Source organism: Eschrichtius robustus, chromosome 12 (genome assembly GCF_028021215.1).
Source record: "Eschrichtius robustus isolate mEscRob2 chromosome 12, mEscRob2.pri, whole genome shotgun sequence".
NCBI lineage: Eukaryota > Metazoa > Chordata > Mammalia > Artiodactyla > Eschrichtiidae > Eschrichtius > Eschrichtius robustus.
Window position 1 is genome coordinate 41663319 of NC_090835.1, and position 24071 is coordinate 41687389.

The 24071-nt window shown below is 43.6% G+C and overlaps 2 protein-coding genes across 2 annotated transcripts in view; one reads left to right on the forward strand and one right to left on the reverse strand.

The window, feature by feature from the left end:
• Window positions 1–8880, forward strand: part of LRRC2 (leucine rich repeat containing 2) — a 35732-nt gene extending 26852 nt beyond the window's left edge. Inside the window, exons 6-9 of the mRNA XM_068558934.1 lie at window positions 1421–1566; window positions 3215–3370; window positions 4177–4313; window positions 6930–8880. Of these exons, the coding sequence (XP_068415035.1) occupies window positions 1421–1566; window positions 3215–3370; window positions 4177–4313; window positions 6930–6979 (489 nt within the window). The 3' untranslated portion in view covers window positions 6980–8880. The remainder of the gene's footprint in view (window positions 1–1420; window positions 1567–3214; window positions 3371–4176; window positions 4314–6929) is intronic.
• Window positions 8881–12812: 3932 nt separating this feature from the next.
• Window positions 12813–15925, reverse strand: RTP3 (receptor transporter protein 3). Its single transcript, XM_068558936.1, has 2 exons — window positions 15724–15925; window positions 12813–14273 (listed from the first exon to the last, which is right to left on the reverse strand). Exons 1-2 carry the CDS (start codon window positions 15876–15878, stop codon window positions 13574–13576), a joined length of 855 nt encoding a protein of 284 aa, XP_068415037.1. The 5' UTR covers window positions 15879–15925; the 3' UTR covers window positions 12813–13573.
• Between the last annotated feature and the right edge of the window lie 8146 nt (window positions 15926–24071).

Here is a 24071-nt window from a genome sequence, read left to right on the forward strand (position 1 = left end):
GGCCACAACCTGAATTTAAGTTCAAAAAAGCTATCAAAGGAAAACTAGGCAAAAAATCCTATTTTCATGCAATATATTTTTATTTAATGCCTATTTAATATATGATGCCTGTCGTCTGTAATGCAGATCCCGATTTATTTATCCATAATGGAGGAATAAATTGAAAACAGTTGGAAATAAATAAAGGGGATAAAATTTAAAAATGTATATTACTTGTAACAAAACTTATAGATAACTAAAGCAGTTCTACAGATAGGATTTGAGAAGTCCATTAATTTAAAAGTATCCATTAGTTTCTTTTTGTCTGTATTCATTGGGGAAATGATTTTAAATTATTTTTCTGATAAAACAGAACATATGAAAGTGAACAGTTTTTATTGCCAGATAAAACTCAACAAGGTTCTTGTGCTTGAAGAGAGAGAGAGGGATCTCACAAATTCTGCTGGTAGTGAATAGGCTAAAAATAGTATCGCTGGTGAGGCTCTGACAAGGCCGTGGCCACTGATTCTATCTAGTCCTAGAAGGCGTATTCTTCTCCCTTCCTGAAAACTTCCGGGTGGGAGGAAGAGGCCACTTCCGCTCTTAGCACCCATGTCACCCAGGAAATGCTGGGCAGTGGTCCCGGTGAGGGTGCACAGCCAGGGCTCAGGATTCCCCACACAAGCTGCTCGTTCCCCAGTCCTCCCCATCTGAGAGAGAGGCCCAGTCCTCTCTCAGATGCGCAGGCTGGAAGCAAGCCAACTCACCTTTGACCTCTCTTGCTCCCATGCCCCATGTCCACTCCGTGAGTAAGTCCTGTTGGGCACGCCCTTCAGAGTAACAGGGGAGATTTCTGATCATTTGCCACATCACTTTACCGGTTCACATGTGAGTCTTCTGAAGATTTGCCAAAACCCATTAAGACAGTCTTCCCCAGGTCATCCTACTCTTTGAGGCTTGCACTTTCTGTCTTCTCTGACTTTGCACATGCTGTTCCCCAGCTGGAGTTTCCTCCCCTACATTTCCATCTGTCAGGGAACCTCAGGACCCAATTCAAGTACTCCATTCTCTGTGAAATCTTTCCTGACCCCTGACCCTCACCTCACTGTGATGCTGGGCAGATTAACCACTTCTTTCTTTGTGTTACTGAACATTGCAAATTGGAAACTTCACACTAGTTCTTACTACATAAAATTTCATTGCTTGTTTATGAAAGTATAAACTCCTCAAGGGCAGCCACTGTGTGCTTTTCATCCTAGCACCCCCAGCGTGTAGCACAGTGAATGACACCTAGTAGATGCTCAACATACATACTATATTGATCTGGTTTGTATATGTTCATAGAAATGCCTTTGGGAAGAGACATCAATCTCAAAATTATTAGTTGAACTTAATTCCCACTCTTAAAAAGTAATTAGAATATTTTGTTATTCCTTCCTAGTTAAGTAATTTGAAGCAAGTTTCATTCATAGATATCTCAGCAAACAAGTTTTCCAGTGTCCCGATCTGTGTCCTGCGGATGTCTAATTTGCAGTGGTTGGATATCAGCAACAATAACCTGAATGACCTGCCACAAGACATAGACAGGTAGCTACTTGCATTCTGAAGGTGAGGTATATGAATTAGTCACTAACATTTTAAACATGCATAACACGAGAATGTTCTCTGAGATCAACTGATTTTCCAGAGTTTCTTGTTTCCAGGAAATCAGTTTGATTCTTTATAGAATAAGACAATTCCCAGTCTGCACCATACATATACATGTACAGTTGACCCTTGAACAACGAGGTGGTTAACCTGCATGTAATTTCTAGTCAGCCTCCGTACTTGGGGTTCCTCTGCATCTGTGAATTCAACCAACCATGGACCCATGCAGTACTGTAATGTTTACTACTGAAACATATCTGCATATGAGTGGACCCGCACAGTTCAGACCTGTGTTGTTCAAGGGTCAACTGTATATACATATATATATATATATATATATATATATATATATATATATATACACACACACACACACGCACACATGTATATGTGTGTGTGTATACGTATGTGCATATATATATATATATATATATATGTATATATATAGTTTGAACACATCTTTAATTTACTTTAGTTCTCAATAGAATGGAACCATTAACTTTCCTTTCCTCCCCAGAAGTAGAAAAGTAAATTTATTATGTACGGAATCAAAACATATTATTCTATTTGGGATATCAGGATAATTTTTATAAGTTTCATTTACTGCTTTGATTGATGTGCTTAGTAATGTCTTCAAATTATATCCTTACAACTATTTCTTGTTTAAAAAGTAACTATTATACTAAATCATGTAAGATTCCTTCATTCATTCATTCTACCAATATTACTAGGCAGGCCCAGAGAGTGGGCTGGGTTCAAGGTGGTAAATGAAACAAACTCTCTGGCCTCCTGGAATCCACAGTCTTCGTTATAAAGTAGCGTAAGTAAGCTATTGGGACATAGGAACCGAAAATGGTTTGGTCCTGAATGCCGTCTCACATGACCTTTCTTTACTCCTGGTACATATGATGTGTATGGGTGCTTCCCGGTTTATGAGGCTAAGTGGAAATTGTTTTAGTTTGAAACACAAGGGGAACTTTGTGAAATATTTTGTGGGATCAGTCAAAATTTTGCAAATGAATGAAAGAAAAAACTAGAGAGGGAGGCACTGAGTTAGAGCAAAATGGAAAACAGAGTAAAACATATTTGGAGCATATTTTTCTCATTTCCTTTTCACTCTGCAGGTTTATTCCTGTTTTAAAGTTAAAATATGAGGAGAGAAGAGTAACTGTGTTTTCAAGACATACGAAAGGAAATATGTTGCCAAAATTTGTTTATTCTCACTCCAACTCTAATATGATTTCTTTCCCATGACCTGTTAACCCTTGGGAATGCAGTAGACACTTGAATATATTGATTTTTTAAATTCCATCTTGATCTACTGTATATTGTGTAATTTGCTTATCCTGCTGCTATATCTCTGCCTTCAACTGTCAATTAAGTCAGTAAACACTTAAAAAAGAAACGCAAATCATGTCACCTGGCATGACTTTATTTATTTAAATTGTAAAGTCAGTTTATTCTTATGAGTCACTTAAAAAAAGTGAACTCACTAGGGATTTCCTACTAGAATTTATTTATAATTCACTTTGGTTTTCTTGCTATGAGACTAAGTCCTTGTGTTCTAATCCCTTTTACATCTTCTTAGGCTACGAGAACTGCAGACCTTGCTCCTGTATAAGAACAAGCTGACCTATCTTCCCTTTGCCTTGCTTAACTTAAAGAAGCTCACCTTGTTAGTCGTCAGCGGGGACCACTTGGTGGAGCTCCCGACAGCCCTTTGTGACTCATCCACACCTTTAAAGTGAGTAGACCGAGAGCCCAGTAGAGACCCATTCAGACACAAGGGAAGAGCAAGAAGCACCTGGAGCCTGGGTGCCCGTGTCAGGAACCAGACCAGATGGTCCTCGTACTCTGAGAACAAGAGGTTCTGGTGCCTTCTTACAGGATTTTGAAGTTTTTGGCCAATGGCATGGGGAGGTAGAGCTCAGAGGATTTCTGGACAAATGCTACCTGCTGGTTGAAGGCACCAGGGCTCCCTGGTCGGATACTCAGCACTCCCATCACCGCTGGCCTGGATGGGTCAGTGGCTGTTGAATCTTTCGAACTTGTGAAGAAATTAGATCAAATGCCATTTTGGAATGTCTCCTTTAGCTTCCTTGTTTGTTGCAGTCGTCCATCTTTTAAATACCTCCTTGGTGGGGATTTTATGAGTCCTTTTCAATGGAGCCACATCATTTTAGAGTTTGATGTCACTAATTGGGAGTAATATCAAACAAGCATAGTAAGACATCATATATGACAGGGAAAATAAATGTCATTGTTCACCTCATGGCTTCCTGCCCGCCGTCCTCTGTCTGTGGCTAAGTAACTGTCATTTCCCCATCAAGCCTCTGTACAGCCTCTGCTGTAAACTGACTCCACAATCCTGTTGGATTATTGCACAGTAGAACTCCACCGGTGACACATATTATGGGGTTAGCTGTGGCTTCTAAGAAGAAGTGAGAACCTAGGATTTAATGCCACAAAGGTTGACTTCTTCTGAGAGGATGTTTGCACAATACAAATACATAGGTGAAAATGTGATATTTTCCATACTCTCTTGAATAGATTTGTAAGTCTTATGGACAATCCTATTGAGAATACCCAGTGTCAAGATGGTAAGGAAACGATGCAAAGTGAACAAGATCGCCAACATTTTGATAAAGAGTTTATCAAAGCCTATATTGAAGATCTTAAAGAAAGAGGTAGGTTACTTATATTCAAAATTATTTAAAATGAGTGTATAGTATTCCATTCACTCATGCAACACATTTATTGCCGTAAGTCAAACTGACAAAAAGTTAATTGGTTAGGGGCAATAACCAATAAATAAAAATAATTTGTAAATTATCTTTCTACTTACCAAAAAAAAAAAAGATACATTGCCTTTCCTTAAATAATGAAAATTTCCTAGTGCATTAGCATGCTTAATACATCTACAACCATGTGACAGAGAGGCTGGGAAACAAGCACTTAAAATGTGAAGATTGTGTTACTAACTTTACACGGCTTTTCAATGACATGATATTAATAAAACAGTATTCTAGTTAATGGGAAAAGATTCCGTGTCAAAACCCATTTAAATTCAACTTTAAAAAAAGTCATCTCGGGCTTCCCTGGTGGCGCAGTGGTTGAGAATCTGCCTGCCAATGCAGGGGACACGGGTTCGAGCCCTGGTCTGGGAAGATCCCACGTGCCGCGGAGCAACTAGGCCCGTGAGCCACAACTACTGAGCCTGCGCGTCTGGAGCCTTTACCCCGCAATAAGAGAGGCCACGACAGTGAAAGGCCCGTGCACCGCGATGAAGAGTGGCCCCCGCTTGCCGCAACTAGAGGAAGCCCTCGCACAGAAACGACGGCCCAACACAGCCAAAAATAAATAAATTAATTAATTAATAATAATTAAAAAAAAAAAAAGTCATCTCGTATAAATCAAGGTACACCTATGTAAAAATCACAAAAGGAAAAAACAAGATGGCAGATTAGTAAGTAGATGCATTTAGTTTTGGTTTCCCATAGGGTGGTGAAGATACAGAGAAACAGGGCGGTCACAGTACCTCAGGAAAGGGCAGAAGTGTTTTCCCCAGTGGCCATTTCTGAAGTGTTTCAGAAGCCTTAGAACCCCTTCCTTCTGTCACATCTAGACACAGGAAAAGGCATAAATCAGCCTTTGTTCTTCTAATCCCCACCTCTTTTCTGGGTGTGGATGCCTGCAAGTTACCCCTTAATTTTTCAGGTCTCTTTTTCTGATAAGCTGGGTGCAGACCTGAAAGAAAGATGTCACGCCTGTGGGTTTAGGGAGGAGGTAGCCCTGGCCCGCAAAACTTTGAAGACAAGCACCTGGGGGCAGGTTCCATCAGTCACGCTCAGAAAACATGCATGTGAGCTTATTCCTCCCTCCTTAGTAGGTGTCCGAAGATGATGAGTCACATTCAGATACTCAGCTGTCTCATGACATTAATGAAAAATACCATTTATTGGCAAATTAAAAGTTTTTCAATTAGATTAAGAAAATTTCTATACAGTTACCTCTAATCTGTTTGTCCATCCCTAATCTTGAATGCTGAAATATTATGAAATAAATTAGAAATTTATGTTAAACATGAAACTGAAATAACAGAACCATTTATTTATCAAAATTTATCTTTGGGTCATATAACTTTCCTCTTGTGAAAAACCTTGTATTTTATTCATTTCTTCATAATTGTATTATAGTGCTATTATGTAAAAATGCAAGAACAAATTAGAGAAAATAAGTGTTAATCTTTCGATCTATGTGGCCAGCAATAAAATAATTTGATTTTCAAAGTTAACTTTAGTGATGATAGATTTTGATTCCATTCATTTATTTCTAAATAATTATCATAATTCTACCCTTCACACACTCATAGTAGGTTGAACTAAATGATATTGCCAATATTCAGCTGGTTTTGACCGACGAAAACGGTGATTTCCTAATAGTTCAACCTATGCTGGACATATGCTTTGAATTTTTTTAAGTTTGTTTCTTTTTTCTTCATCATGTTGTCTTCTCTCTTTTTCCTCCTTCCCCATAAGACTAACTTCTGAGTTTAGAGAGTTCATCACTCTAAGGAACAAAAGTAGATTTAGTGAGTCTACATGGACGTCCAACCTGATGTGATTCAAGAATGATGAGGAAGTGAAGCCCCTCGCTGGTTCTCACACTTCAGTGAACATAAGCATCAGCTGCAGGCCCCACTCTCAGAGTTTTTGAGTCATCAGGTCTGGGGTGGGGCCTGAGAAAGTACATTTCTAACAAGTTCCCAGGTGATACTGATGCCTTGTGTCTGAGAAACACACCTTGAGAACCATTGGTATAGACCATCCTTTGACAAAAATTGGCTGTGAAGAGAGAGAGAGAGAGAGTGGGGAGTAACCAGTGGGAAGAGTAAGAATGATAAAAGGGTTACTAATAAGATGGTGCTTCATTTAGGAATAGCCCAAACTTCTCTTGTAAACTGTATTCCCTTCCACCTGGCACCCCAGTCCCAAATCCTTGGCCATCTATTTCTGTTTTGTCAACTTTTATTATTTTAGGATCATACAGTTTCCAAGATGTTGATGTAGCTGTGTGAGTTGGTTGGGAAGATTGCAAAAGAATGAGAGTTAATAATAATGTATTCTTCTTAGATCTAAATATCTCTAACGCCAGACTATACATTTGCAGTGGTTGACTTAGTGGTAATAAATGCATTTATCTCTATACTTGAAGTATGAAGTGGCAATAATTTGTGTTTTGACATAGTTACACTTCATAATAAAATGGGGAATGGTTGAGTATATATTTTCTTTTTGTTACAGAATCTGTTCCCAGCTACACCACTAAAGTATCTTTCAGCCTTCAGCTTTGATGCCATCCATCAGAAGACTACAGAATTTTCCTGACCTGTGGACCTGTAAATCTTCCTGTTGTGGGTCATGTCATAGAGGAATAATGGCTTGTGCTTAAAGACAAAGTCTAGAAACCACGGTCATAGTTGTTAGGAAAGATGATTTTCAAATTTCAAATATGTGAGTACCTCTCTCTGTGGACTGGAGAATTGATAAATGGGTTTATATATTGATATTTAAAGGTTCATTTGCATACACTTGTTTCCGAATAATGCACATTTAATATTTTAGAAAATGTGTTATTTTTTAAAAATTATCACGTAAAGACCAAATTTTGAAGTTGATTGCATTGTTTTCAGGAATCTGAAGATAAAGGGATGGTGAGAAGAATATTTATACTGGACTAGTCAGATGAGACTTTATTTTATTTTGTTATTTTGAAAGAGTTTTAATGCATTATTTCTTTTACTGAGGACAGTTTTCCTTGGGTTTATACAAATGGCTATTTTCATGTTTTAAGTTATATTTTACAAGTGTAGGCTTTTAGGAAAGACTTTAGGTATAATCTGGACCTTGAAGGCAGAAAGAAGGGCTGGATTGTCTGTCCAGGCATGGGGCTTAGATGGTGTGCTGGTGGCCCTAGTGGAGTAAGTGTGGGCCTGGCTGGTCCTGGGAAGCCTTGCGTGGCCTGCATGGATGGTCAGCCTGCCTTGAGTGGGCCTGGCTGGTCCTGGGAAGCCTTGCGTGGCCTGCATGGGTGGTCAGCCTGCCTTGAGTGGGCCCCTTGGGGGTCCTGGGGCGCCTGCCAGAGCACAGAGCAGAGGCCTTGCCTCCAGGGACCTGTCCTCCAAGGTGGCCATATAAGTAGTGGGAATGACTAGTCCACACTGATGAGGAGTCCCTAGCAAGGCTTCCCTGCAGGTACCACAGGAGAGCTCTGCCTGTGGCCAAGACGCTGCGGTCCAGAGGGAGCTCAGGAGACTGGGTTTACATTGGCAAAGAAGGTATTCATTACAGGGCTTTGAACTTTGATATCACATTGTAGGATTTGGAGAAATTGTACAAATATCTATTTTTATTCTATTATCTTGGGCTAAAATAAACAGGATTGTGAATGTGTTGAAGCTAAGTTTAAACAAGTAGCTTTTGTGACTAAGATGGAAAAAATGCATATCTTCACATATATTTATATATGAATCAACTCCTATATGGTCTAGCCCAGTGCTGTCCAGTAGAACTTTATGCAGTGAAGGAAATGTTCTGCATCTGTGCTGTCTAATTTAGTAACCACCAGATGCATGTGCTTCTTGAGCTCTTGAACAGTGTCTGGTGTGACTGAAGAACTAAATTTTTAATTACATTTAAATTTAAATAGCCAAATGTAGCTACCATATTGTACAACAGGGTCGAGCCATTTGGGTTTTTCAGAAGTTAATCTGGGCTAGAAATGAAGAGTGATTTTCATTTTCTTATCTGAAGAACCAGTCTACCCCCAGAGGGGTTAATACTGACACCCAATATTTTGTCTTAATAGGTTTAATCATAACTCTAAATATTTTATCCTCAACAGACATAAAGCAGGCAGAACAGTCTAAAGCCACATAGTAACGCTTCAGTAGAGTACTGCTTCAACTTAAAGACAAACTCTGAGAAGTAGGTTAAGAGATGGAAAGAGTAGGAAAATGAGAAATCACTTTAACTGAACCTCAAACAATTGTATTTTTCTTTATAACACTTTACAAATATAATGCAGATTTATTAGTTGTACTACATGAATGATTTTGGAATTTTATTTCATGCTACAGTATATGTTACATACAGCCAAATGGAAAATATATCTGAAAAGGGGGGAAATGAGGGCTTTCGCATAAATTGACTGTCCATAACTCATGTAAAATTTATTTCAATAAAACCAGTCTTTTGTGCAAAAACCTTATCTCAATGTTACATAAAAATAACTGAAAAAGTACTACATTGATATATAATTATTTCATGTTACATAACATCCCCAAAGAAATATATTTTTTAAATATGAGGCTTGTAGAAATACTATTTACCTTATTCATATTAATGTAAACACGCAGAAAGATTCTAAAGTAGAATAAGCATCTTAGTGGAAATAATAGAGATTTGAACATTTTGCATGATGCATATGGACTGATTCATAATTTGGAAAAGTAATTTGCATAGTAGAATATATGTATGAACATTAAAGCAATATGAATGAAAGAAAATATAATTCTTAGGAGAAAAATGTTCTGGTTCCAAAAGCTTATTATTATACCCATTTTTCATATGCTGGAAGTTAAGGGGCAAAGACACTTAGGTGAAATCATTGAGTAGAGCATTTTAATTAATAGCAAGACCTACACCAGATTTCTTGACTCTAGCTTTCTAGAATGACCGTTTGGCATGCTTGCCAAACACCAGTTTAGGGTAACTCATGATGATTGTGAGCAGTAACCTCCAGAAATCAGTTACTGTCTTTCTCTTTCTGTCAATTACTGTCTTTCCCTTTATGAGTGGGAAGGAGACTTAGATACTTTTAGTTATCTTTTTTTTTTTTTTATTGGAGTATAGTCAATTTACAATGTTGTTTTAGTTTCAGGTGTACAGGAAAGTGATTCAGTTATACATATACATATATTCATTCTTTTTCAGATTCTTTACCCAGATAGGTTATTACAGAATATTGAGTAGAGTTCCCTGTGCTATATGGTCAGTCCTTGTTGGTTATCTATTTTATAGTGTGTGTATGTTAATCTCAAGATCCTAATTTATCCCTTCCCACAGCATTTCCCCTTTGGTAACCATAAGTTTGTTTTTGAAATCTGTGAGTTTCTGTTTTGTAAATAAGTTCATTTGTATCATTTTTAAAAATTAGATTCCACATATGAGTGATATCATGTGATATTTGTCTTTCTGTCTGACTTACTACTCTTAGTATGATCATCTCTAGGTCCATCCATGTTGCTGCAAATGGCATTATTTCATTCTTTTTTATGACTGAGTAATATTCCATTGTATATATGTACCACATCTTTATCCATTCCTCTGTCAATGGACATTTGGGTTGCTTCCGTGTCTTGGCTATTGTAAATAGTGCTGCAATGAACATTGGGGTGCATGTATCTTTTTGAAGTATGGTTTACTCCAGATATATGCCCAGGAGTGGGATTGCTGGGTCATATGGTAGTTCTATTTTTAGTTTTTCAAGGAACCTCCATACTATTCTCCATAGTGGTTGTACCAATTTACATTCCCCCCAACAGTGTAGGATGGTTCCCTTTTCTCCATGCCCTCTCCAGCATTTATTGTTTGTAGACTTTTTGATGATGGCCATTCTGACCGGGGTGAGGTGATACCTCATTGTAGTTTTGATTTGTATTTCTCTAATAATTAGTGACGTTGAGTATCTTTTCATGTGCTTTTGGTCATCTGTATGTTTTCTTAGTTATCGTTCTGTGGTGTATGTAGGTTTAAATGCTTATTTTATGGTAGGTATATTGGATTTATTTCTAAAAATTAGGAAATTAAATCTAAGCTTTAAAACTTGAAATGATGCCAAACTGCAGTGTTAATAGACAGCTCAAATATCTCTGTTTAGAGTCTCCAGCTGTTTCATCAGAATGAAAAATTGAGATGCTTATGTCGTTTTATTGCAGCGTAATATAAATTACAGATGAAGCAAATTATAGTTGAGTATTGGGCCTTAGCACCACTCATAATTCTTAGGAAAGAAAGCAGCTAAACACTGGTAATGGGACCAAAGAAGATATGATGTTAAATAGATGAACTTGCCTTGATTGTGAAATTCACCAGGGAGACAAAGAGGACCCAAGGCTGAGCTTGCACCAGTAGAGCTGTGGCTTTGAGGGAAGGATGGACACTGTCTGGGGTTAGGACTTCAGTCTTTAGTAATCAGCTGCTACACTACAGTCTAATTTCAGTTGTGACTGGTCAACCCCAGGTAGCTCCTGTAACCCCAGGTACGAGCAATGAAGTAGTCCAAAACAAGATCTGGTTCTCACTTTTTTTTTTTTTTTTTAATTCCATCACTGATTTTTTAAAAAATTATTTATTTGTTTATTTATTTAACTGCACCGGGTCTTAGTTGCAGCACGCAGGATCGCCAATCTTCATTGTGGCATGTGGGATCTTTAGTTGCAGCATGCGAACTCTTAGTTGCGGCATGTGGGATCTAGTTCCCTAACCAGGGGTCAAACCTGGGCCGCCTGCATTGGCGGTGCAGAGCCTTAGCCACTGGACCACCGGGGAAGTCCCTGGTTCTCACTTAGAGCATGTTTATTTTTGTGACTTTCTGAACATATTTTGTAACCTCCTGAAGGGACCGATAGTCAACATTGGAACTAAGGGAGCCAGGATTGCAAGGCCAGCTCTTTCACAAATGCACTGTATAATCCTGGGAAAAATCACTTCACTTTGGGTGAGCCTCATTTTCCCCACCTGCAAAAAATAGAGTTGGAGAAGACAATTTCTAAGGCTGATCCCCACTTTAATATTTTATGATTTTCTTTCCACTAAGAACCCCTTTTTATATTAATGACCCAGCATTCCTTCCCCACCTCACTGGTTACTCAGCTTCCAGCTATTTATGGGCTGCTGGGGCACCCTCTTTTCTCTTAGATGTTTGTTTCTTAGGCATGTGTTTGTTCTGTCTTGTCCCACTATTACATTTTAAGTTCCTGGAGTTTGCCTAATACAGATACGTAGACTATGCTCAAACGTTTGAACATGAATAGCAAGTCTGTGAAGAATTTAGCTACACATTTCTGTTGTGTTCCCAATAGTTATCTCTGTGCTGAGTTGTACAAATATTATTTCTGATACTGCCTTGAAAGTGTAAACTTACATCATAAAAAATTGCATTTTCTAGAAATGCAAATCGAAGGCACTATGAGATATCACCTTACACCCATTGATATGACTATTATATTTAAAAAAACAGAAAATAAGTGCTGGTTAGAATGTGAGGAAATTGGAATCCTTATGGTGGGACTGTAAAATGGTGCAGCTGCTGTAGAAAACATTATGGCAGTTCCTCAAAAAATTAAAGTAGAATTACCATATGATCTTGCAATTCCACCTCTGAGTATATAGCCAAAAGAGTTGCAAGCAGAGTCTCAAAGAGATATTTGTACACCCATGTTCACAGCAGCACTACTCACAACAGCCAAAAGGTGGAAGCAACCCAAGCGTCTATCAATGGATGACTGGATAAACAAAATGTGGTACATACACACAGTGGAATATTATTCAGCCCCCAAAAGGAAGGAAATCCTGTCACATGCTACAACATGGATGAACCTTGAGGACATTATGCTAAGTGAAATAAGGCAGTTACCAGAAGACGAACACTATATAATTCCACATGTATGAGGTATCTAAAGTAGGCAGGTTCATCCAAACAGGAAGAAGAATGATAGTTAGCAGGGCCTAGGGGGAGGGAGAAAAGGGGAGTTGTTGTTTAATGACTACAGAGTTTCAGTTTTGCAAAATGAAAAAGTTCTAGAGACTGTCCCAGCAGGAGCAGCCTGCAGGCTAGGGCTCAGCCAGACCAACCCTGTGCTTTCTGGAACCACTGTCGTTGATGAGAGAGGCAGGCAGATGGAGAAGGAGACAAGGGCGAGTGAAAAGGAGCATTTGCTGTAAATGACTACTGCTTTCATTTTAGCTACATATACAGAAGGATTCCTATTTCTAGATAAAAAAAGATGTGAGAATGAGTCTTAAAATTATTCTCATTAATCAGAACAGAAAACTTGTATAGAAAGCAACTTGGTTTCAGAATCCTGGTGAGAATCCATGGACAGACTTCCACCCTTGGTCCTTCAGAACAGGGTCCCCCTGCAACGATGTTTTTGATTTTGCAACCCTGTCAATGAGAAACTGAACACCCACTCCAAATGGGTGTGTATTTATTTATCATATCACTATACCATTCTACTAATATAGTAACATACATGATAAAACATGTGACAAGAAATAGTTAAGCACAAACAAAAATTAAATGGAGTTGTAAGGATATCTCCCCACCTTGGCGGATGGTCCTGTCTCAGCCCTCAGCTGCGTGTAGCTCCTCGGTGGAGACCACTGCTCTAGAACCCGGCTTTTCAGACTAATGCTTTGGACGGCAAACGCCTCCACAGATTGACATCAGAAGGTCTGTGCAAAATCGTCTGGGGAGAGGGCCCCCGGGTTTCATGAGATTTCCAAACTGTTCTGTGAGCCATAAACGCCTCAGTCTCAGTTCTCTAGAGAATGAATGAAATTGCAGCGTTCTTTTTTTTTTAAATTGAGGTGAAATTTACATTAAATTAACCACTTTAAAATGAACAAATAAATGGCATTTGGTGCATTCACAGTGTTGTGCAACCATCACCTCTAAAATATTTTCATCACCCCCCCAAAAAAACCCATACAGATTAAATAGTTGCTCTCCATTTCCTCTCTCCCCCCAGTCCCTTGTTTGGCAGCCACAAATCTATTTGCCGTCTCTAGATTTACCTATTCTGAATATTTTACGTCAATGGGATTATACAATAGATGACTGTGTGTCTGATTTTTTTAACTCAACATCATGCTTTCCAGGCTCAGATAGTGGTTTTCACCACAATTACAATGATGATTATTAGGATGAGACAGCTGCAGCTCATGCCTAAGCTCCTGGTATGCTGGGCTGTGTGGGAATAGAAAGTGCAATTGTTGAAGGAGTTCTGGTCTCTTCTCTCTGCCTGGAAGTTGGTGTTTGCTCCCGGGCTCCAGGAAGTGGGGAGGCTCTCAGCTTGTGTGGTCTCAGGAAACGACTGTCTGGGTAATACCTTCTTTTTCTTCACTGCATCCCCTCCGGTGCTACTCCTCGTGGGAGAAGGTGTTTCGGTGGTGATCCCGAGGACGGGTGAGCTTATTGTGGGAGGTAATGGGGATATTGGTGACCACATGGCCAGACCTGACTCACTCTGCACGCAAAAGCCCTGCAGACATGCCTCACAATTGTCACTGTCATGTGGCCCTTCAAGAGAGATTTCCTTGATCACAGGAATCTCCACCAACGTAAATCCTTCTCTATAGCATTTCTTCAGAATTCGCAGCACCAGGTTGTTCAGGATCCTAGAGATGTTCTCTTCTGTGAACTTGGGAACCTCAAACGAAGGCTGGGAGCACTTCTGACATCTCTGGGCAAAGACCCTCATCTTCACCTGGCCCCTGGATTCCCCCTCACTCCAGTGCATGTGGAAAAGGACCTGAACTTGGGCAGAGGCCCAATTTCGAGAGCATGAGGAGCACTGGAACCTGTGGAGAAAGGAGACAAGACCCTCAGCTTGGCTCAGTACGGCCCAGTTGTGGGCTGTGCCGGAGGGACACACGGAAACATGATTTGATCAGGGTCATGGATTAGTGGGGAAGAAATCCCGAGCCCCTTGTTCCTATCTCCATTGTGCCACCAACATGCTCTGTGACCCACAGGTGTGTCTGCCGTGAAAACAGCAAATCACAAGCCATCAGAGCTGGAAGGAATCTTGGGCAAATTCGAAGTCCGGTGTGATCATTTTAGAGATGGGGCACACGCTGGGAACTTGTCACGCCCAGAGACCCAGTGAGTGGAAGAGGCAGGACTGGAACTCCAGTCTCTTGACCCCAAATCAAGGCTTCTTCAAATGTAGATTTAAGTGGGTCAAAGGCTACAAGTGCAACAGCCCCAAGAACCCTGAACTGAAATCCAAAAATAGATACAAGGGGGTGTGGATAAGTGCTGTAGTCTGAATGTTTGTGTCCCCCCGCACATTCCCATGTTGGGATCCTAACGCTGAAGGTGATGGTGTTAGAAAGTGGAGCCTTTGGGAGGTGATTAGGTTGTGAGGGTGGAGCCCTTGGGAATGGGATTAGTCCCCTTATAATCGCGACCCCGCAGAGCGCCCTAGCTCCTTCTGCCATGTGAGGACACAGTGAGAAGCCTGTGGCTCAGAAGAGCAGCTGGCACCTTGATCTTGGACTTCCAGCCTCCAGAGCTGGGAAAAATGAGCTGAGACTCTGCTCCCATGCTCTTGGCCTGGGAAAACCACGCGCCACCAGGAGAAGAGAGCTCTGCTTCCTCTGCCCGGACCCTCTCCCGGCGAGGGGTCGGTGGGCAGGCAATGAGCACGGCCCCAGTCCTGGGATAGAGTCCCAGCCTCCCACCCCCAATCCCTGGGGCTCTGCTTTCCCAACTGGAAAAGAGAGGGTGAGGCTTTGGATGACTTCTGAGGGTCCTATTTTAAAAAGACTCCATCAGCTTGGAGTAGAGAAGGGTAAGGCTGCTGAGTGTTGCTCAGCTCTCCCCGTCCTCCGCCCCCTCCCTGACGGCTCTCCTCAGCACGCAGGGCCTCTCCCCACAGACTCTGTGTTGGACCCTAGGTCTCCCAACGCAGGGAGCATGAGCCCGGGGTCCTGCTCATCCAACTCTCCTGCGGTTGAGGGAAATAGCCTCCATTCCTCCCCTTCTCTTTTCCTCACTGCTTCTCACCCTCGCCCCTCGCAGCCTGTTTTCTCTCTATGTGGGCATTAGCCCAGTCCTGCAATTGTTTTGGGGTTCAGTGTAATAAGGAAACATTTTTAATGAAGCCAAAACGTCTTGGATCAAGGGCACCTTGCTTCCTGTAATCTTCAATTTACAAGCATGAGCAGAAGAAGACAAGTAACGAGTGTACACCGTAAGAAATAAGGAAGAATTTTCTGGAATATTGCTCTCGCATTCCCTACTCACCTGGCGAAGGTCCACTGCTGGTATTGTGTCCACCCTGGCTTCAGGATGTTAGGAAGAAGGCTTTTGTCTAGTGTCAGTTTCCATGTGTGCCATGGTTTCACCTCCCGGATTAATTCCTGGAACACCTGCTTCCACACCTCCATGTCCTGACGCATTGCCGCTGTCCCCGTGAGCTGGGTGCGACAGTGTCTCCCGCGCTCTGACGGATCTGGAGCAGGACATGAGGTTTCCCACTTTAGAGAGCAAGGGTTCAGACCCACTCTCCCTTTATGTCCCTGGACTGGGCTCGTGGACCACGTCTTTGCCCCAAGGACAAAGGTCAGTTGATTCTGGCTCCAAGTTCCGAGAATAGCACTAGGCTCCACAGGGAATTTCGAAAGACACGGAAGGCATGGCTTCATCCAGCAAAATATTACCAAGAGAGGGCCCCGGCCTCCGTGTCAGGAGGGGTGGATCTCAGCTTGGCTCTGCTGTTTGCCCACCTTGAACTGGGAACACACCTTTTTACCTCCGAAGCCCCATAGATGGTGGAGACAGGCTGCGGTTTCCCTTTCTAGAAGTAACATTTGAAAATCCTCATCCATTGGGCTGCTGTGCTCACGACCCGGGAGGAGAGACGTAAAGAAGGACACGGCCATCCTGGGACCTTTTGCTCAAATTCCTGCCTCCCTGCATCTTCGTTCTTGCTCTTTACTTCCTTGCTTGCGCCAAGTCTCTGTGGGACCGTGTTTCACAGACACTAAGCTGTCCAAGGCAACTCCCAAGCTCACTCTTCCACCCATTGGAGACCAAAGCTGTTGTAGTTTCCATGCCCCGGAGATGAGGCTACAAAGTCCCCACGTGGGTGGGAGGCCATGGCCACACCCCGAGGTACTTCATCATCGCCTACTTCCTCCAGGAGAGGCTAGGGAAGGAGGAAGGAGAGAGGAGCGGGGCTGACGCCGGGCTGGCTGCTAAAGTGGGAGACCCTACCTCTCATGAGGAAAGCCCTGCCCTCAGCGAGGCCTCCGGGCTGGCAGCTCCTACCTCAGCTCAGGCCTGCAGAACAGCCTCTGTCCTGGCCTGCCGGCGCCTCCAGGGCTGCTTGAGCCACTTTCCACACTGCAGCTGCAGGTCTTTCCAGAGGCGGAAACCCCCACCTACGTGGGGGTGTAGCATGGCATTCAGACCCCTCACAGGCCAGCCCTGCCTTTCTACCAGCCTTAGCCCTGCCAGGCTCATGCTCCCCCAAGGCCGTATCCGCGCCTTCACCCTAAACCCCAGCCCCACACTCCGGGCCATCCTCTGAACACTCCTGCCCTCCCTGCCCTCCTGCCTTGTACGCAGATCCACCCCACCCAGAGCACCCACCTTCCCTCCCTCCCATGTCTCCTGCTCACCTTCAGGTTCTAGGGCCCGCTCAGTACATGTTCCACTCTTCACTCCCTGGGCCTGCCTGGTGATAACTAAAGAAATTCCTGTGCCCGCCTCCTAACTGCTGCTGGAGAAAGAGATCTCCTGAAGGGGAGAATGGCCTCCTCCTTTTCCCCTGCAGTTGAACAAATGCAAGTACTCTTCTGCAGCGTAAAGCTCATTCAGATAATAAGGTGGTGACCAGAGAATATTTAAGCAAAGGATCAGTCTGACTTTGTAGCTGGTGTGAAATATTGTGTGAAAATGTCATATCCAGTTCTGTATCATTAAAACCACCTTTGAGAATAATTGTGTAAGGAGATCTTGAAAGATACGCAGATAGTGTTTCTGGGTCACGTAAAGATTACCTTTAGCTGCTTGCTCTGGTGAGAATATTCTAATTTGAAAACTCTGTGCGCTTAAATGATATAAATATTTGAACACAAGTATTAAAGAATGTGAGAGTGTTTGTCACAATTAAATTAACATAGGCTGAATGTCTTCTCTCTAACTACCATGAGTAACATCACTTACCTGTTTTTCCAGAGAATTCTGGGTTTCTGGGGTAGGGGTGGGGTATGCCAAGGCCTGGGAAAGCTCCGTGGGGCTGAAGAGAAGATAGCGGGGTATTCATATTCGTGTCTCACTGGGACACTACTAGTCCCAGCCCCAGAAGTTCTCATTGAGTTGATCTGGGCATCAGCGTTTCTAAAAAGCTCCCCAAGTGCTTCTGATGCTCGGTTACGGTGGAGACCACACGAGGAAGCGGAAGGGAAGGGAAACCTGGAGAGATCCTGGTAGCAATCACACGAGAGGGAGATGGAGGTGTCTCTCCTTCCCGCAAGGTTTACAGAGCCTGCTTTTGGGGAAACCAGTTCCTAGGGCTGCCTGGTGGCATATCCACCAGCTGGGTCAGGCACTGGCAATCTGAGCAGTGGGCCATAGAGGGAAAAGGAAGGGACAGAAGTGGGAGGGAGGGAGGCAGTAGAGGTGGGTGGGGAGGAAAAGGAAGCGAGGGGGAGGGGGAGGGGCTGGCCATGGCAGCATTTGGCAGCCTCACAGCCACCTCTCTCCCGCCCTCTGCTGCTGCACCAGAGTTCAGGTCCTTCAACAGCAGGCCCACCCTGGGCCATCTGAGTCTGCCCTCCTCACCCTCCAGTTTTCTCTATATTAACTTGGCTCGGGTCACAAATTAACCAGATTTGGGGAGCCCGCTTAATCAATTTCTCTCTTTCAAATTCTTTTTCTGTGCTCCTCCCACATACTCTCAGCCTCAGGGCAGATTAGGAGAAGATTTAGGAAGAGGGTGAGGGTACAGGGGAGAGTCTGGACTGGAAGTCAGGGGTCTTTGGTCTGTGTGGCAGTGAACAAGTGGCTTCAGGCTTTTGGAGGATGAAATGTGCCTTTTATGTGGACGGATTCTAGGTGTGCCTGGTACAGAGAAGAGCCCATAGATGCTGGTCTCTTATGTGGAGAGCTTGACAAACACAATTTCCAGGACCTCATTTGGAACACCCTCAACTCTCACAGGGACCCATCCACTCCGGAAATGGAAATTTATGTGTATAAATAGGAGCTTGCCTCACTGCCTCTCAGCTGGCCAGGGCACAGCAGGATTCTGTCCCTTCCTCATGGGGAATGGCTGTGGCCGGTCCCTCTGGACATTCATCTCAGCTTCCAAGCCTGGGGCCATTCTCTTTCAAACAGGGTCAGGACTCAGCCTAGACACTCCCTGATACTCTTCCTGAACCCTGGGCTGGGCCCTGGGTCAGCTGCTCTGAGGAGACCATCTCTGAAAGCTTGGGACATGCACAGAGTGGGAAAAATTTGAGTTACCCAATGCACATGCTCCCAGCTGAAAGGGAACAAGACAGCACTCTGCCTTCTTGAATCAGCTCTCATGCTGTAAACAGGTGTCCTTTTCATGGTCTATTTGTGCCATGTTTTTCGAATTTTTGTGCTTTTTGTTGGTGATTCTGTTGTTTAAAGTGGCTCCAAGTGTAGTGCTGAAGTAGTGTCTTGAGTGCCTAAAAGCACAAAGGCTGTGATGTGCCCTACAGAGAAAATATGTGTGCTAGATGAGCTTCATTCAGACATGAGTCATAATGCTGACAACTTGATTTCAGATTTCCAGCCTCCAGAACTGTAAGATAATAAATTTTCATTGTTTTAAGCCACCCAGCTTGTGGTAGTAAGTGAAGAAATGAATACAGAAGGGTTTAAAGCCTCCTGGCATTTCCCAGCAGTCCTGAGGGTTGGGGCCACCGGCCTGCTTTTCCAACAGGTACAAGGAGCAGGAAGCAACTTCAGCATATAGTGCATTCCTTCTTTTCCCTACCAACTACCACTTCCTCGTTATTTATTGGAATAATGAGAAAAGATTCTCATTATTTGTTGGCCGGACAATTTTGATAGCCCCTTGATTCATATTCTTCCCCTAGTGTTCTCTCTGAAAAATCAGCCTTTACAGAGTCGCCAAAGAGCTCTTTTTAAAATCCAGATGCCTGAGCCACAACTAGGGAGCCCGCCTGCCACTACTAAGACACGGGGCAACCAAATTAAAATACATAAATAAATAAATAATCAATCAATCAATCAATCCGGATGCCACACCCTGGCCAGGCCCGCCTCCTCACTCCTCCGTGAACGTGATAAGCTGGAGCAGGGCTTGCTCAGTTACTTCCTCCATGTCTCCCCTCAAATGTCACCCCAGTAGAGAGGCCTTCCTCAATCTCTAGATGTAGTAGCACCCTTCACCTCCCCTCCCACACTCTTTCCCTCTCACCATTCTATATTTATCTTTTTGGGGGTTTGTTTTTAAACCACGTCCTGACATAGCCTTAGTTTCTAGGAGACAACCAATTTGAAATAGGAGAGCAGGGAATTTTTATCCACCCAGAGAGTGCCTGGGTGCTCAAGAATTAACTTGAATGAATGTTAAATGAATTCTGTCCAAATTCTGTTGCCGCTCTGTAGAACAATCCCAATCCGGGGCCTGGGGGTGGGGTGAGGGAGGAATGGGCGTGGTCCTGCAATTGCTGCTGTCGGTTTTTCCAGGGCAACTGTCCACAGTTTCCCACTCTGCGGGATCATTTCCATTTTCTCTCTAATAATTTGCCTCTTTTTCTGTTGGGTCTTGCTGGGACGTGTCATCATCCCTGATCTATCCATCCCAAAAGAATGCCCTCTTTCAGAGTCTCAGCTTTAAGAGCATTTGGGTCAGGACAGGTCTCTTTTTCAAATCTGACCACCTTAGCCTCTAGGATCTTATTCCCCAAGGAAATTGCTCTTTAAGTCAACTTTAATACAAATGTCTTCCACGGTTTTTCTTTCATTTTGCTCTGTCCCTGTCCTGTGCTGAGTGCAAGAAGAAAAAAAAAAAAAAAAAAAAGCTTTGTAAACCAATTTAGTTCCTCCTTCAGACTGATAAAACCCTAACCAGTCTCCTAATCAGTAATTAATTCCTAAGAACAGAATTTTCCATCTTTGGGACTTTTAAAAATTCCATTTGAACTTCTGTTTTTATTATCATTCAACTGAGAATTTTTTACTTCTCATTAAGACAACTTGCTCTCTAGATTATAAAAGTTCTCATTACTGATTATCTGTTTATGGACTGAAATTCACCATCCCTGTGAGTTAAAATTCAGAGCCTGGGCCAGGGCTAATGTAATGAACAATCCAGAAGGAATGTGAGACCAAGTGACTGGCCACATGAATGCCTTCCTCAGCACAGCAGTTGAGGCAGCTCAGTGGCACCTACTGACATCTGGATGAGGTGTACAGGCCAGTGCAGTACTCAGGGGTGCTCTGAGGCCCGAGGTACCTGACTGCAGAGCTCCCAGCCTGCTCTGGCCATGAAAATGGAGACCCCCATCGTGGGCAGGAACCCTCACTGCTCAGCCGCTTTGTCTTCTCTTGGAGCACCTTTGTGTTTTGAGTTTTAGTTTTTCATAATTCTGTTGTTAATGGTGCAAAAAAAAGTGAAAACTTAAATGACCATTTTTTTTAAAATAAAAATTATTATTAAAATGTTAAACACAGCCCCCTGTTTCTGTTAAGGTAATTAAACAAGGAGTCCATTAGACTGAGTTGGTTTTTCTGCCTCGGTAGTCTTTGTAAGCAAACTGAAACCTCAGCCAGAATCAACGCACTGGAATCTGAGAAAACGAAACTTAAGAACAACCTATCACAAATAGCCAACTAGGCTTTCCCAAATTAGGCAACCAGGTAAGCTATAGCCAATCAGATGGTCTCCTTGTTTAGCTTCTGTGTCTTCTCTAGAAAAGCCTCCCCCAGCCTCTGTCGGTGGAGCATAGCCAGCCAACCTTCAGTTTGGTGCTGCCTGATTCCAGTAGATATATGCTCAAACTCTTGAAAATTTTAATGTGCCTCAGTTTATCTTTTAACATTTCTTTTCCCCAATAGTATGTATGTGAGATTTATCCATGTTGTGCCATGCCGCCATAATTTATTGATTCCTAATCGTGTATATTCCATTGAACGAAAATTGCAATGTATTTATCCACACCAATGTTTGCTTATTACAAATAATGGGACTATGCATATTCTTAAGACATGTCTTCTTATGCACCTTTATATGCCTTTTTTTTGGTGTATGGTCGGGCCACTCAAGATGGCTCTCTGTACCTCCCCTGCCCTACCAGTGTCTGCTTCACCTATATCTTACACACGACTGACCTTCCTAAACTCCTGCCCCCGCCCCAGCTGGTGATTGTTCTTATCAAAGGGGCGGTGACGGGCGTGCCCCTCCGCTGGTTTCCCTGGTAACTAATGAGCCCACCTGACATCAATTCCCCTGTAACTGGTAATCTCCCCTTCCCAGTGAGCGAAGGAGGAGCAAAGACTGCCGCCATGATCCTTTTCCCCGTCCACCGCACACGGTGGGGTGTCGCTCCAGGACCTCGCTTCAGACGTGTAAGCTCCCCTATCCATTACACCCCTGACGTCTTTGTTGCTGACTCCGGGTTCTTTCTTTGGTTTTGAAGTGGGGCAGGCACAGGCCTTGTAGGTTTGTGTGGTGCAGCCCAACAGTTGGGTACATAAGCCAGTTTTTTGAAAGTTTATGAGTGTTTCAATTGCTCTAATCCTCACCAACACTTGGGATTGTCCTGCCACCAGCCCAGGGGTAGGGCCACCAACCTGAGTCTGCATTTCTCATCCCCTTGGTCCCAAGGTGTCATAATTGGGCTGCTTTATTAAATTAGGACACATTCCTCTGGGGCCGAGGCTAACCTTCTCTCCCAGAGGGAGTGCTCCTAGGGCAGCAGAAGAGTCAATAAAAAACTAAAATAATCCAAGAGTAACTCTAAGGTATACGGAAACTTAGGGCTGAGGGAGAATCCTTAAGGGAGGACAAACTTGGAAGGGCTTCGGGTCTCCTTGGAGAAGGTGCGGTCAGCCCAGGGATAGCAGAGACGTTCACTGGGGGCCATGGGGCCAGGAGGCCTTCTGAGTGCCTGAGCCACGTGGAGGCTTGCACAGGGGCTGCAGCTCAATGTGTGACCCTGGGCTTGGAGAGGAAGTCCGGGTGCCAGCGCACAGGAGGCCACGCAGGCTGCGCGGGGCTCCCGGCTCTGTATGGAGAGGGCTCTGGAAAAGGTCATCACCAGACCCAGGCTGCAAATGGGCAGCCCAGACTGCCTGTCCTCACGCCCACCCTGCCCTCCCCTGGCCCTCACTGGAGCTGGCAGGAGGACGCCTTTCTCCTGCAATGTCCTTCTGGCGCCCTCTGCTGAGAAAGCTCACCATCGCGCTCACTCTGGAGTTCCAGCTCAGTGCACATGCTGAAGGGTGCATTCAGAGCTGGGAGGTGGTAAGTTGATGATTGACACAAACTTTATACAAATGCATGACATGACCTCATTGAAGCGGCTGGCGGGAAAAGGGGCTGATCTGAATCACTTTAGAAAACAGTGTTTTGCCTGGAAATTGTAAGGCTAAAGATGAAAGGAGCTGTGAAGAACGTACTCTAATTGGTAAATTTGTTTCCCGGAGGGCTGCAGTTCCGGAATTGCTTCACAGGTGTGCTGGGGTAGAACAAAGAAGTAAATGGATGATAGAAAGTTGTGTATACCGCAGGAGAGGAAAGTTACAGACACACAAGGAAGGAAGGCTGGAGTGATTCCTGACTGGGTTAGACTGGAGACCTCAGGATGCAGCTCAGTATGTGCACAGCTGGCTAGATACAGAAACAATGTGAGTACATCTGTGTACTTTACGTGTATGAGTTTTACCTATATTACCTCACTCTGCTGAGACAGCCCAGTAGCAACAAGTATACCCCGTGTTAAGGATTTGATTTCTGACTATCATTGTCCAGTAAAAGGAAGGAAGGCAGGCTTGGTAAAATGGCTGATTCTAGGCTGGGGGCAGGGAACATACAAGATGAGCCTGTAGCATTTTGTGGTGCCAGAAAATAAGGAGGTTCTCAAAAAAACAAAAGGATGGGGGCATGCCAAAGGGTTGCGGGAACCAACCTGAAACAGATCCCAACAGCCAAAGCTGGAACCAACATTTCCCTAATGCGCCAGACACGGTGCCAAGGTTTTTAAAAAATATAAATATCAAATCCTTGCTACAGCCCTGGGAGATTTTTACTCCCATTTTAGAGATGAGAAAACTGAGGTTCGAAGAGGTGAATTAGAAATGCCTCTCCCGTAGCCCAGGTTCACTGTTGGAAGCTGAAGCCTGCCATTCATCGTGTGGCTGGTCTATGTCGTCCCCAAGTTCCAGGTGCCTGGCCCGTCTGAGGCCATCCCTTCCCAACCATGGCATCATTTCTCCCTTGGGCCTTTCCTCCCCCCCAGCGTGAAAGGGCACTGCTGTGGGTAAGAAAGCAGGAAACCAGGCTGCTTCCTTGTTCCTGCCCAGCCTGAGAGTGGGGATGGGGGTCTGTCAGAGGGGCCACAGGAGGGTGGGCTTTCCCTGCAGAG

Bases quoted from the DNA above. Each gene is read 5' to 3' on its own strand.
- RTP3 (XM_068558936.1), bottom strand. From the start codon at position 15,878: ATGCGTCAGGACATGGAGGTGTGGAAGCAGGTGTTCCAGGAATTAATC. The intron at 14,274-15,723 runs GTGAGTAGGGAA...CTTTCTCCACAG, and splicing joins CAGCAGTGGACCTTCGCCAG to GTTCCAGTGCTCCTCATGCT.